General features: G+C 47.8%; 1 protein-coding gene across 10 annotated transcripts in view; it reads right to left on the reverse strand.

Moving 5' to 3' along the window:
* SEPTIN4 (septin 4) overlaps positions 1–13,044 on the reverse strand; it is a 34,287-nt gene that overhangs the window by 9,949 nt on the left and 11,294 nt on the right. For 4 of the 10 annotated variants that reach the window (XM_060203829.1, XM_060203827.1, XM_060203826.1 and 1 more), the window contains exons 1-2: positions 5,272–5,502; positions 4,332–4,653 (exon numbers count right to left, since the gene is read on the reverse strand). The exons of 1 other annotated variant lie outside the window; for it this stretch is intronic. In XM_060203829.1, coding sequence (XP_060059812.1) covers positions 4,332–4,508 — 177 coding nt within the window. In that variant the 5' untranslated portion in view covers positions 4,509–4,653; positions 5,272–5,502. Of the gene's footprint in view, positions 1–2,001; positions 2,468–4,331; positions 4,654–5,271; positions 5,503–13,044 lie in introns of those variants that run through there. 5 more of the 10 variants (XM_060203830.1, XM_060203831.1, XM_007536120.3 and 2 more) reach the window with 5 other exon arrangements.

The raw sequence follows: 13,044 nt of genomic DNA on the forward strand, positions 1-13,044 counted from the left end.
CAGGACACATTTAGGCCTTGGGGAGTAAATAGCTTCACTCCTCATGCGTCTTTTCAATGCAGTGCTTAGGGGTCTGGCTAAGCAAAGAACCAGGGACTGCACAAAGGCCAAGCAGTCAGACTGAAGGGATGCAGGCAGAGGCATCAGAAGAAGAAGAGCACAGAGCTGAAATGGGGCAGGGGCAGGAGGGAAGTCAGGAGGGCAGAAAAGGAGCTGCCAGCACCAGGTAAATCCAGAGTCAACAGGGGACTCTGTGCCACCTGTCACTGCAGGTGAGTGAGCTGTGAGGAGCAGGCAGGGGTGCTCACTGCTCAAAGTTTAATGCATCTGACCTGCTCCACTCAATTCCAGACACTGAGCTTGAACGTGGACTCTGGGAGAAAGAGTAGATCTGTCAGCAGACAATGAATGTGGGTGGAGGCGGTGTAGAAGGGACCAAGTGAGAATGTTAACTATGAAAGAATTTGGGGTTGGGGAGATGGCATCATGGTTATGCACAATGGTATAGCATAATGGTTAGACCTGAAGTTTTGAAGTCCCAGGTTCAGTCCCAGCACCACCACAAGCCAATGTTGAGCAGAGTGATCTGGTGTGTGTGTGTGTGTGTGTGTGTGTGTGTGTGTGTGTGTGTGTGTGTGTGTGTGTGTGTATGTGTGTATCTCTTTCATTAAAATAAATACAAAATAAAAAAGAAAAGAGCTTGGGAGGACTAAAAGATGAGTAGTCTCCCCCCCCCCCCAACGGTGAGGGACGAGAGGGAAGCATCATTCAGCTGACCCTCGCCCCCTTTGCCTGGAATTAGGCTTTAGGTAGCTATGCTAGAAGGGGTTTCACCTGAACTGAGAACCACAGGACATAAGAGGCAGCTGGCAAGGTCCTCTGCAGAGACCTGTCTCAGCCCCTTTTAGCTTGGAAGAGAGACCACTCCTTCCACTCTCACCCTTGGCTCTAAACCTTAAAGCCTCTCTCCTTTGGGACCAGCCCCCTTTGTGAAGTGCCTGGCAGTGCTGGGCTCAGCTCTGCCTCACAATACCCACTTGCCACTCCCCCAGACAATGGACAAGGGCCGAATTTAGAGGCTGACTTGCTCTCTACAAAGTGGCCAAGGCAGTGGGGGCTACCCCTGAACCATGGTGGAATCCCAACCAGGGTGCAGGGAAATAGGGTGGCAATAGTCTCTCTGCAGGTCCTCATTTGTATTGAAAGGGAAGAACTGAGATGGACAGGGAGGCTAGAGGCTATAGTCCCTTAGAAAAGCCCTCTGAGAACTGCTTTTAAGACTCGTGTTCAAGTTCCCACACTTGATTATAGTCTCAGTCCTTAGGGCTCACCTGAACCCAAGACAGAAAAAAACAGTACATTAGTTTGAAACTGGAAACAGCAAGTGCAGACTTGGTGACCAGAAGAGGCTCTCGTGACCTAACAGGCTCTGGTCATGTATATTTGTGGGTCCACAATCTGGCATAATCTGAGTTTATGTTTATTGCCCTGCCATAATGATGATGCCCTTTTCACTCTCAACAGTGTACCAGCTTACAAAGTTCTTGTTGTGGCAACAGAACAGGGATGGGACTAGGGGCAGCAGTCTTGTTTTCTGGCAGTTAGAGAGTCTGGGGAATTCCAGGAAATCCTGCCTCTGTATGACCCCCACAATATCCCAGCAGTTGTTCTGGGGAGTCAGGCTAAGGGTAGGAGAGAGAGAGAGAACTGACTGTATAGCATCTGGTTTCCTCCAGAATACCAAACAGAAGGAAAGGCTCCTATAGTCTCCCAGCAGATCCCCCAGGGGCCCAGAACTATTGTCCCTGCCAGCCTTGGTTTCTTATAGCACAAGGGAAGGAATAAGAAGTCAGAATACCAAGGTCCTTAGTTCCTGCCTGTCCTTTACCTAGCCCCAGGTCTAGCAGCCACCAAGTCACTTTCTGACTTTAAGTTTCAATGGCAGGTAAGGCAGGGGCTAAGACAGGTTGGGACCACCCACTGCCCACAGCAGCACCTTACCCCAGCTTCAGTCCTGTCCCCAGGGACAGAATGGCCTTGCCATCCCAGTGAATGGTCCATGTCCCACGCTTCCGAATCCCTGTCAGCAAGCTCTAGGTCTAATTTTATCTCTCAGGCCAGGCTCCTCAAACACAGAAACAGCCTGGTCTTGATATTCTTGTAATCCAGCTTCCTGACTTGCTCCTTCCCCTTTCTCTCTGACCCTCACCCACCCCTGACAGGGGCCAAAAAAGCCTGTGGAATGTCCTCCCCCACCCCCACCCCTCCCCTCTCCTTGCCCCCCCCCCCTCCAAGGACAATTCAGCTGCAGCAGGATCACTGGCTTTTCTGCAGTCCCCTCTTCCTCTGATTGGCTTGTCCCATGACGCCTGCCAGCTGCCTACCCCGGTGGGCACAGCACCAACCTCCCAAGTCTGCCTGCAACACAGGCTCTTTATCCACTTCCCCTCTCCTGTTAACCTTCAAGGACACCAAGACCTGTATGAGGCCTGTGGACTGTCCCCAAGGTGACCTAGCCCATCAATGCATAGGGACAGCCACCCAGGAGAATCCATCCCCAAAGGATTCAAATTTTTCTCCTTCACTTTAACTTAAAGCAGTGTTGAGTTGGTGTATTGCACCAAAGTAAAAGACTCTGGGGTGGATGGGGAAAAAGTTCAGGTCCTTGAACAGGATGGCAGAGGACCTAGTGGGGGTTGTATTGTTGTGTGGAAAACTGAGACATAGTATGTATGCATGTACCAACTATTGTATTTACTGTCGACTGTAAAACATTAATCCCCCAAAAAAAGAAATTTAAAAAGAAAAGTGAAGAGGAAAAAAAAAAAAGCAGTGTTGAAGTAGGATGGGATATTCTTTAATCCCTCAGACAGGTTCTCATGGGAATATCCCTACATCTCCCCCAAAGTCTCCTCCCTTTCTCTTTTTCCTGCAAAGAACTCACCCTATTCCACAAACATACACACAAAGAGAGTATATTTGAAAACCTTAGATTTCCCTGAACAGACCTAGGCACAGAAAGGACACCTCCCATCCTAAGATACCTTGTCTCTGACTCATAGAGACCTGTATCACTTCCATCACCTCATCACTTCCAGACAGTTGGCAAGGTAGCTGCTAGCACTTGGTCTCTGAGGAGCACAGGCTCAGGCCAGTGAAAGGTTGACACCTCAGGAGCTTCAAAGTTGCCAATTAGATGGCAGACAAATTGTGGGTCCTGTCTGGGAACATACAGATAAAACCATGCACCTAGGAGTTAGGAGGCCAGTGTTTCTGGTTTGGTTAGAAACACCCTTTGTAAGGAGTCGGGCGGTAGTGCAGCAGCTAAGCGGGTTAAGTGCAGGTGGTGCAAAGTGCAAGGACGAGCTTAAGAATCCCGGTTTGAGTCCCCGGCTCCTCACCTGCGGGGAGTCGCTTCACAAGCAGTAAAGCAGATCTGCAGGTGTCTATCTTTCTCTCCTCCTCTCTGTCTTCCCCTCCTCTCTCCATTTCTCTCTGTCCTATCCAACAACAACAACAACAACAATAATAACTACAGCAATAAAACAACAAGGACAACAAAAGGGAATAAATAAATATTTAAAAAAAGAAACACCCTTTGTAATTTTGAATAGTATATTAGTTTCAGGGTTTTAATGCTCAATGACATGAGTTTGTCTCTCAGGAAGACTAAGGAGAGAAAACACTCCCAGATGACAGATATCTCAAGTTACTTTGACTCTCAGGAAAGAAGGTGTATCTCAGCTCGTAGGATAATTATTAATGCTGGTCTATTTTTTCCATGAAAATTTAAACTTCCTGGAGCTCCAGGGCTGGGGAGCTCTCCTCACTAATGTCCAAAACAGCTGAGACATTTAGCTCCTTTCACAGAGACCCCCATACAGGAATCTGTTTTAAGATAGCTTAGGGAGTAGGCTAACTTGAGGGCAAGAATCTGACGCTGAGGACTCTGGTGGTGGTGGTGTGTGTGTGTGTGTGGGGGGGGGTCTTTAACTGAGGGCAACAAGGTGGTCTCATTCAAGTTGAAAGCACCAAGACCTCAGCTGAACTGAACTTGATGTGTGTGGCAGGAAAAACCCCTTGCCCCCTTCTGGGTTTGGCACTGTAAACAATTAGTGCCCCTCCAGGCTTCTGTCCTGGAATGGTCAATCTGTCCATTCCCTTGTGGGAAGAAGAAGGGGAGCAGGGAGAGAGGCAGACACCACTTGGCTTCTCCCAGAAACCCCCCTTTGGGGAAGATCACCGGGTCACCAAGACTTCCTGGCCAAGACTTGTGCCTCAGCCTGGACACAGCTTGAGACACAGAGTCCAAAAGGTTGGCCTTTCCAGACCTGGAAGCTTCTGATTCCACAGGACCCAGGGAGTTTCCTTCTGGAGACTGCCCACAGCCAACATCCTGCCCCACAGGCTAGCCATGGATCTCCTTTTGCTGTAAACAGGCTGTGCCTTGCAATGCAGAGGGCAAAGACCAGGGAGGGAGCTTCCAGACTGGAAGAAGAGGCTGGCATGCAGTCTTGTGGCCTTGACACGCAGCACAGTGTGTCTGTGGTAGGTTCTGGCAAGTAGGGCAGAAAGCTGGCATTCTCATCACCAAATATAAAAACTTTCGACCTGGGAGTCTTCAGGGGTCTGAGATTACTATTTCGCCTTGCACTATAAGCAGATGGCAGGAATGAGTTCCTCCAACCCACTACAGAGGGGCCCTAATGGGGGTGGGTGGAGGGCAAAAGATGCAGCAGAAAGAGGCTTTCCGTGGTTCCTGCCACTGAGGAATAGAGCTGATCCCCCTGGTAGGTTGGTGGGCTGAGCTTCGCTCTCCCAGGGGTCCCTGGGCTGAGGACGTTGTGGGAAGGAGGCCCCAAGCATCACACTGTCCCCTTTAGGGAGGCAGGCAGTTTTTGTGTGCTTCATCTATGTATTTTTAAGAGAAAGTTGTTGCTGGCCCCTAAACCAGGGGAGGTAGGTTACCAGAGGTCAGCAGGTGATCCCGGACCTATGCAAGGGCGGAGACCCTCATCTCCGCTCATCGCTGACGCGCCCTCCTCTGCCAACATGCTCGCCGCAGGAGCGCCACCCACTCCCTCCGCCTGTCATCACCGACCAACCCTCTCCAACAACACAGGCAGCACCCACGGGGTCGGGCCCCTCTTCGTGGCTGCTCAGATCATCGGGAGAAACTTGCGAGCCGACGACGCAGTGTTTGTGGATGCCCATCCCCGGCCCCCTGGAGCCTCTGAGCTGCGGGCCCTGCGCCGCGCCCGCCCGTCTTACCATGGCTGCAGCCCGGGCCGGGCCGGTGGCTTCTGGACAGCGCCGAGCAACCCGCAGTGGGAGCTGCGCGCCGACCTCGCTTCACCGGGGCCCCAGCCTGCCTCCCAGATAGCCTGCCGGCGGGGGGTGGAGCCCGACTGCGGGGAAGGGCGGGGCGAGTCGGCCGGGGGAGGGGCACTGATGCTCCCCAGTGCTAGGGTGCCCTGCACTGGTGCACTCGGCCCAGGGCTGCCCGGGGGGAGGTCAGGTCTCACAACACGACCAGAGGCGTTAAGGTGCGGGAGAGGATAAGGTTGCCTGCCCTGGACTCCTGGCTTTTCCTTACTCAGCCCCCTAGAGAAGTCTCTTAAGGCAGCACAGTACTTTGGGGTTTGAACCTGTCCCCAAAGGAAAAAGAACTGATCCACCCGCCTGTCATCCCTAAAAGGAGATGCTTTTGCAGTGACAGGAGAGGTCTGCCCCACAAGTTAGGGAAAAGCCATCCGTTCTGTCATCAGTACGTAGGGTTTTCAGGAAGCATGACCATAACTGTTGTCCAAGTTGCTAACTATTCTTATTCTCACACCCTACACTGGAATATCAGACATTGTCCACCTCCACCCAAGCTAGGAAAAACTGGGAAGAAAGACACAGGAGCTCCCTTTGGGTAGGACTCGGGATCAAAGATTAAAGGGGATTTGCTGCATCAATTATCCAAGGAATCATCTGTGGAGAGTAGCAAACAGGCTGAGTGGCCTTTACTGGGCAGTGGAGCCTTGAGCTAAGGAACGTGAAGAGAGCCTCAGAAGAGGCCAGCAGGTAGGTGTTGAGAGACAGATGCCCAGGCAGCTTTAGTGGAATTAGAAGCTCAGTAGGGTCAGCAGCAGCCAACGGGAGGTAGATGTTAAAGGGTGGGGGATTTCCTGAGCTAATACTGTGGTGAGCTGGTCAAGCTTCAGTGGGAGTTTCAGATACTTGTCCCTGCCACATTGGCAGTTGAATGGCCTGAATATACTTTGGACAACAACGTGAATGTGCGGGGAGAATACAGGTACAAAAAAAGATGACAGAGGACCTAGTGGGGGTTGTATTGTTATGTGGAAAACTGAGAAATGTTATACATGTACAAACTATTGTATTTACAGTAGAATGTAAAACATTAATCCCCCAATAAATATATTTTAAAAAATAGATAGGGGTGACCCCCCAAAAAAAAAACCATGAATGTGGTCCTCTCAATTTGTCAAAGCTCCAATGAATGAATGAATGGAGCTTGGCTGGGACCAATCAGAACTCAACTGAGGGAGGGAGGGAGGAGGAGGACCAGAGGGATAGTATGTAACATTAGATTCAGAAAATAATGGGCTGCAGTGACAAATGACTGGATAAAGAAGTTATAGGAGGCGATCTGGGAGATGGCACAGTGGATAAGGCACTGGATTCTCAAGCATAAGATCTCAAGTTCAATCCCCGGTAGCAAATGTACTAGAGTGATGTCTGGTTCTTTATCTGCCCCCTCCCATCTTTCTCATTCATAAATAAAAAAGAAAGGAAACTTAAAAAAAAAAGTGGTAAGAGGGATTGGGTGGTGGCACACCTGTTAAGCCCATGTTACAATGCACAGGGACCCAGGTTCGAGCCCCTGGTCCCATCTGCTGGAGGAAAGCTTTGAGAGTGGTAAAGCAGTGCTGCAGGTGTCTCTATCTCTCTTCCTATCTTCCCCTTTCCTCTTGATTTCTGACTGTCTCTATCCAATAAATAAATAAATAAATAAATATAATAAAAAAGATTTATTAAAAAATAATTTATGGGATTGGGCTGGATAAAAGCTTAATAGTTATACAAAGGAATCTCATGCCTGAGGCTCAGAGGTTCCAGGTTCAATAACCAAACACCACCATAAGCCAGAGTTGAGCAGTGCTCTGGTATCTCTCTCTCTCTCTCTCTCCCTCTCTCTCCATTTCCTTCTGTATCCCTCTCACTGAAATAAAGTTAAATAAATAAAAGAAGTTATGAGGTATATATTCAATGGAACATCACTCTGCAATCAAAAATCTGAGACTATCATTTGGAGCAAGATGAATGGAACTGGAGCTGGTTATGCTACGTGAAAAAACAGGTGAAAGACCAAAACCAAATGGTTTTGCTCATATTTAGAATACAGATGACTGAAACAAATGAACTTGCAAAAAAAAAAAACAAAAAACCAGGGGCTCAGTGGTGGCACACCTGATAGAGTGCAAATGTTATAATGCTCAAGGACCAAGGTTCAAGCCCCCAGTCCCCACCTGCAGCAGGAGGGAGGTGAGGGAAGCTCCATGAGTGCTGAAGCAGTGCTGCAGATGTCTCTCTTTCTCCATCTCTATTTCCCCTACCCTCTCAATTTCTGGCTGTCTTTATCCAATAAATAAATATAACAAAAAACAAATCTTAAAAATGGTAACCAAACTGCTCTTGGACTTTGTGAGAACTGTAGTGGTTATGAGAACATGGACATAATTTTGTTGGAGGGTTGGGTAACTCACATACACTGTGTGTGAGTGTGAAATTATACTCCTGAAATCTTGTAATAAAACACTATTAAACTGAGAGCCGGGCAGTAGCATAATGGGTTAAGCGCACATGGCACAAAGTGCAAAGATCTGGGGCGTAAGGATCCTGGTTTGAGCCCCTGGCTCCCCACCTGCAGGGGGGGGGGGTCATTTCACGAGCGGTGAAGCAGGTCTGCAGATATCTATCTTTCTCTCTCCTCTCTGTCTACCCCTCCTCTGTCGATTTCTCTCTGTCCTATCCAACAACAACAGCAGCAGAAGTGACAACAATAACAACAACGAGAAGCAACAAGAGGGAAAAAATAGCCTCCAGAAGCAGTGGATTCATGGTGCAGGCACTAAGTCCCAGCGATAACCCTGGAAGCAAAAAACAAACAAACAAAAAAACCACTAGTAAACTACTAATAAAAAAGGAGAAAAAAAATAACAGGTTACAGTGCTGACAAAATATCACACCTAGTGTTCTGCTTTGCCATGTGCATGACCCAGGTTCAAGCATGGCCCCATATTGAAGAAAACTTTGGTGCTGTGGTGTCTCTGTCTCTCTCTCCTCCACATCAAAAATAGAGATTAAAAAAGAAAAAGTAAGAGCGAGAGAAAGAACAATGAGCTGCTAATTGAGGTAATATCAGGCATTTGGCACTGGTGACTGGAAGATGAAAGGAATGTTGTTGTTTAAATAAATTAGGGTGTTCAAGAGTCAGGCAAGCTGAGGAGAAGCCTCTCTATCTGGGTAATCTTGGGCAACCCACTTCATCTCTATAGGCTTCAGTTGCTACACCTAAAAATGGAGGAGGGAGGCCTTAAACTAGATAAGGGCTAGTAGCTTGGTTAAGGAGAGGGGACCTCTGAAGGTTTATAAAGATGGTTCCTGGGAAAGGCCTGGGATATATCAGAAGATCTGAAGCTGTACTGGGAAGATAGACATCATGAAGTTTCTTTGGAGAATAACCGGTGATTAGGGAAAGTGTTGAAACAGCAGCAGCTGATGCCATTAGCCCTAAACATCAAACTTGTGCTGCACAGAGCCCCACTGCTGGGAACTGCAAACCACTTGTACTTATACTCACAGGAATTACCTCCTGAGTGCTTCCACAGTATGGCCAGGACTGGGTGGAGGGAAGGTGCTGAGCCCATGGAAGAAAGCTCTCATCAAGGAAGGCAAGCCCCATCACAAAGCCTTATTCTCTACAACTGTAACATCCTCCACCCCCATTTTCCTCTCCCCGCCCCCCCAGTCCTGGCTGCAGTCCAAGTACAGACAGACACAGACACATTTTAGAAGGCAACTCAACTAGTTCATCCTCTGTGTGGCTGGAATCCCAGCTCTGCCTTGGCACCTGCTGCCCAGGCCCCAGAGAGCCCTGTGTATCCTGAGGTACTTTGGTGCTAACTTGAGGGAAGTAACACATCAAGACAGGCCTGAGATTGTGGAACTTATCTTTGTTTTTTTTCCCCCCAGGGTTATTGCCGGGGCTCGGTGCCTGCACCAGAAATCCACTGCTCCTGGAGACCATTTTTCCCCTTTTATTGCCCTTGTTGTTCCATCATTGTTGTGGTTATTATTATTGTTGTTGTCGCTGTTGTTGGATAGGACAGAGAGAAATCGAGAGAGGAGGGGAAGACAGAGGGGGAGAGAAAGATAGATACCTGCAGACTTGCTTCACCACCTGTGAAGCGACTCACCTGCAGGTGGGGAACCACGGGCTCAAACCGGGATCCTTATGCCGGTCTTTGTGCTTCGTGCCACGTGCGCTCAACCCACTGCGTTACCGCCCAACTCCCAGAACTTATCTTTATGAAAAGAATCTTGGGGCCTGGATGATCACAGTCCCTTTGTAATTACTGTATCACAGGCCCAATATGAGGCATGGTGGGTGAAACAGAAAGACTTTGAGACATTCCACCCGCACAAGTCTCACCTGTTAGGCCTGCAATATTTAAAGGTTTCTGAGAGAATATGGCCTGGGCATAAGTTACCATGCCAGCTTTGGTGATCATCTCACTGCCTAAATATAATTTATATTTTACCATTTATACACACCTTTCCTATTATTTCCTGAGGCCAGGTGGTGGCTCACTCAGTAGAGTACATACATTGCTCTGTGCTAAGAGTCCGATTCAAGCCCGTGGTTCCCACCTGCAGGAGGGAAGTTTCATGGGTGGTGCAGCAGGGCAGTTCTTTCCATTTCTCTCTCTCTCTCTCTCTTTTTCCTCCAGGATTATTGCTGGAGCTTGATGCCTGCACCATGAATCCATTGTTCCTGGAGACTACTTTTCCCCTCTTTTTTTGTTGCTCTTGTTGTTTTATCATTATTGTGGTTATTATTATTGTTGTTATTGATGTTGTTGTTGCCAGATAGGACAGAGAGAAATGGAGAGAGGAGGGGAAGACAGTGAGGGGGAGAGAAAGATAGACACCTGCAGACCTGCTTCACTGCCCATGAAGTGACACTCTGCAGGTGGGGAACCGGGGGCTCGAACCGGGATCCTTATGCTGGTCCCTGAACTTTGCGCCACGTGTGCTTAACCTGCTGCACTACCGCCTGACCTCCCCCCCTCTTTTTTAAAAAATTTATTTATTGGGAGTCGGGCTGTAGCGCAGCGGGTTAAGCGCAGGTGGCGCAAAGCACAAGGACCGGCATAAGGATCCCGCTTCGAACCCCGGCTCCCCACCTGCAGGGGAGTCGCTTCACAGGCGGTGAAGCAGGTCTGCAGGTGTCTATCTTTCTCTCCTCCTCTCTGTCTTCCCCTCCTCTCTCCATTTCTCTCTGTCCTATCCAACAACGACAACAACAATAATAACTACAACAGTAAAAAACAACAAGGGCAACAAAAGGGAATAAATAAATAAAATATAAAAAATAAATAAATAAAATAAAAACCATTTAAAAAATTTATTTATTTTGTTTACCAGAGCACTGCTCAGCTCTGGTTTATGGTGGTTCGGGGGGATTAAACCTGGGACTCTGGAACCTCAGGCATGAGAGTCTACCCCCACCCTCTTTCCATTCCCCTCTCTCTCTCTCTCTCTCTCTCTTTCTCTCTCTCTTACCTTCTCTGTTCTCACTATCAAAAAAAAAAAAATGACTGTCAGGAGTGGTAGAATTTTTAGGCACCAAGCCCGTGATAATGCTGGCAGGGAGAGGGGGAGAAAAAGAATGATAGAAAGTGTTTCCCCACACTGAAAAGATAACTAGATTCCTCTCAACTCCTGTTCTCACATTTTCTAGTAACAGAGGTAGAGTCTGATACCTGAATAGAAGCAGAGCCTTTGTGTGAGTCGCTAAGCACTGTGCACTCTTCCCCACATCCAGCCGTCAGGCTGCCTAGTGCCCCTCAGTTCTTGTAGCTCTAGATGTCTCTTGAAACTCAACCAGGCATTGATGTTCTTGACTATAGTATAATTTCCAAGCAAGTGAAATAGCTCACTTAGATAGTGTGCTACTTTGTCAAGTGTGCAACCCAGGCTTGAGGTCAGCCTCATCATATTGAAACAAGAAGCTTCAGTGCTGTGGTGCCTCTCTCTCTCTTTCTCTCTGTCTCTCTCTTTTCTCTTTCCCTATCTCTATCTAAAATAAATAGAGTACAATTTCCCTGGTCATTGTTAAGGGATATCAAGTATCTAGGGAATCAGTAGTTCGTTTAACAAAGCATGTGATTCTTCTGGGGAAATCAGGCTACCTCAGCTCCTGGATTCCCTCTGCTGAGATAAAGCCAAATTGGTGTGCATGGAAAACCTTCTCTCTCCCTCCAGTGGAGTTTGCATATCCACCCATTGATAGTAATACATTGTGGCACCAGATGATACTACATTTGGACCAAGCCATGGCCCAGGTACAAATCCAAGAAAAAAGTGTGATTACCACAGGAAATCAGGATTTCAGAATCTGCATGACTATCAAAGTCCACTTTTGTCTCTGAATAACAGTTTCCTTTAACAGATGCAAGAATTAATTATACCTCCCTTGTAGCAAGGAATGATGAGTCACTGATAATAGTCAGAGTCCTGGCAGGGGACAAAGGGTGGTCACTGGTCTGTATCTTTCAAGAATACCTTAGCAAGGCCTGTGCAGAGCCAAGGAAAACAAAACAAAACAAAACAAAACAACAACAACAACAAACACCATAAACTTCACTCCTCTCACTACCGTACTATCTGTACTATACTGTCCCATGATCCTGAGGTGTAGGTGGCAAAGTCATGAAGCACTGTTTCCTGGCACCTGCTGAACAGTTGCTGAACAGTGCAGGGTAGTTTCAGAGCTGGCAGCCTACTAGAAGCCAGCCACTGGTCTCTTCCACCATCCTCCCTGCTGCAGGGCATAACAGGAAAGTTCAAGGATGGAGGTGTCTTTCATACCTCCCAAGATCACCATGTCTGAGCTCTTCAAGAGCTTCCCTGGCCTCCCAGACACTAATTAAACACCCCCCACAGCCAAAAACTCACAGACTCTACCTACTGCCCTTCAACATTTGGCCAGTGAATTACCAAGTTCTCCATTTCACTGAGTCAAAATATTCCTCTCTCTGGCCCTCACACTCCAAGTATTTCCATGCTAGACTCATCTCACTGGGCTTTTAGTTTGTCCTTTAATGAGACCCTTTCAGGTGACCCATCTGTATACTCTTCTTTCTCAAATTAAAAGTCCTTTAAGGACAGGGAGTGTATCTTTTATTTAACCTTTATTCAGTTCAGTTCAATGACCTCATAATGTGAAATCTGACTGAGTAGCCAGACCTCTACCCTTAGGAGATGTTCTGATTAATTTGGATTGACTGAAAGGATTCATTGATTAGCTTTCCACTCTGATTCTGGAGCACAGACAAGCATTCAGGCTCTGGGCTTAACTGACCCTTAACCTGCCTTTCAGTAGGCTGCTAACCCATCATCCAGCCTCACAGTTCACATGCACAGACACAAATGTTAACCTCACTAAGACCTTTCCCTTCATAGTTCTTGATAGCTTATGGTACTGCCAAAATATGTTTTCAAAGATGTGGCTACAGAAGAAGGGCTTATACACTATCCCTAAATACCTGGGGCAGAATGCTGTCTAAAAGGGTCCCAGTTTTGTTTCGTCATCACTAAGGCCTTATTGCTCTCCAGACACAGAGAAACACACACACACACACACACACAGTGTTGGGGGGAAGAAGAGAGAGAGAGGTCTTACAGCACCAGACTTTCCTCCAGTGAAGTAGGGATCAGGCTCAAGCCTAGATGGTGTAGATGGCAAAG

This window comes from Erinaceus europaeus, chromosome 12 (genome assembly GCF_950295315.1).
Source record: "Erinaceus europaeus chromosome 12, mEriEur2.1, whole genome shotgun sequence".
In the NCBI taxonomy this organism is placed as follows: domain Eukaryota; kingdom Metazoa; phylum Chordata; class Mammalia; order Eulipotyphla; family Erinaceidae; genus Erinaceus; species Erinaceus europaeus.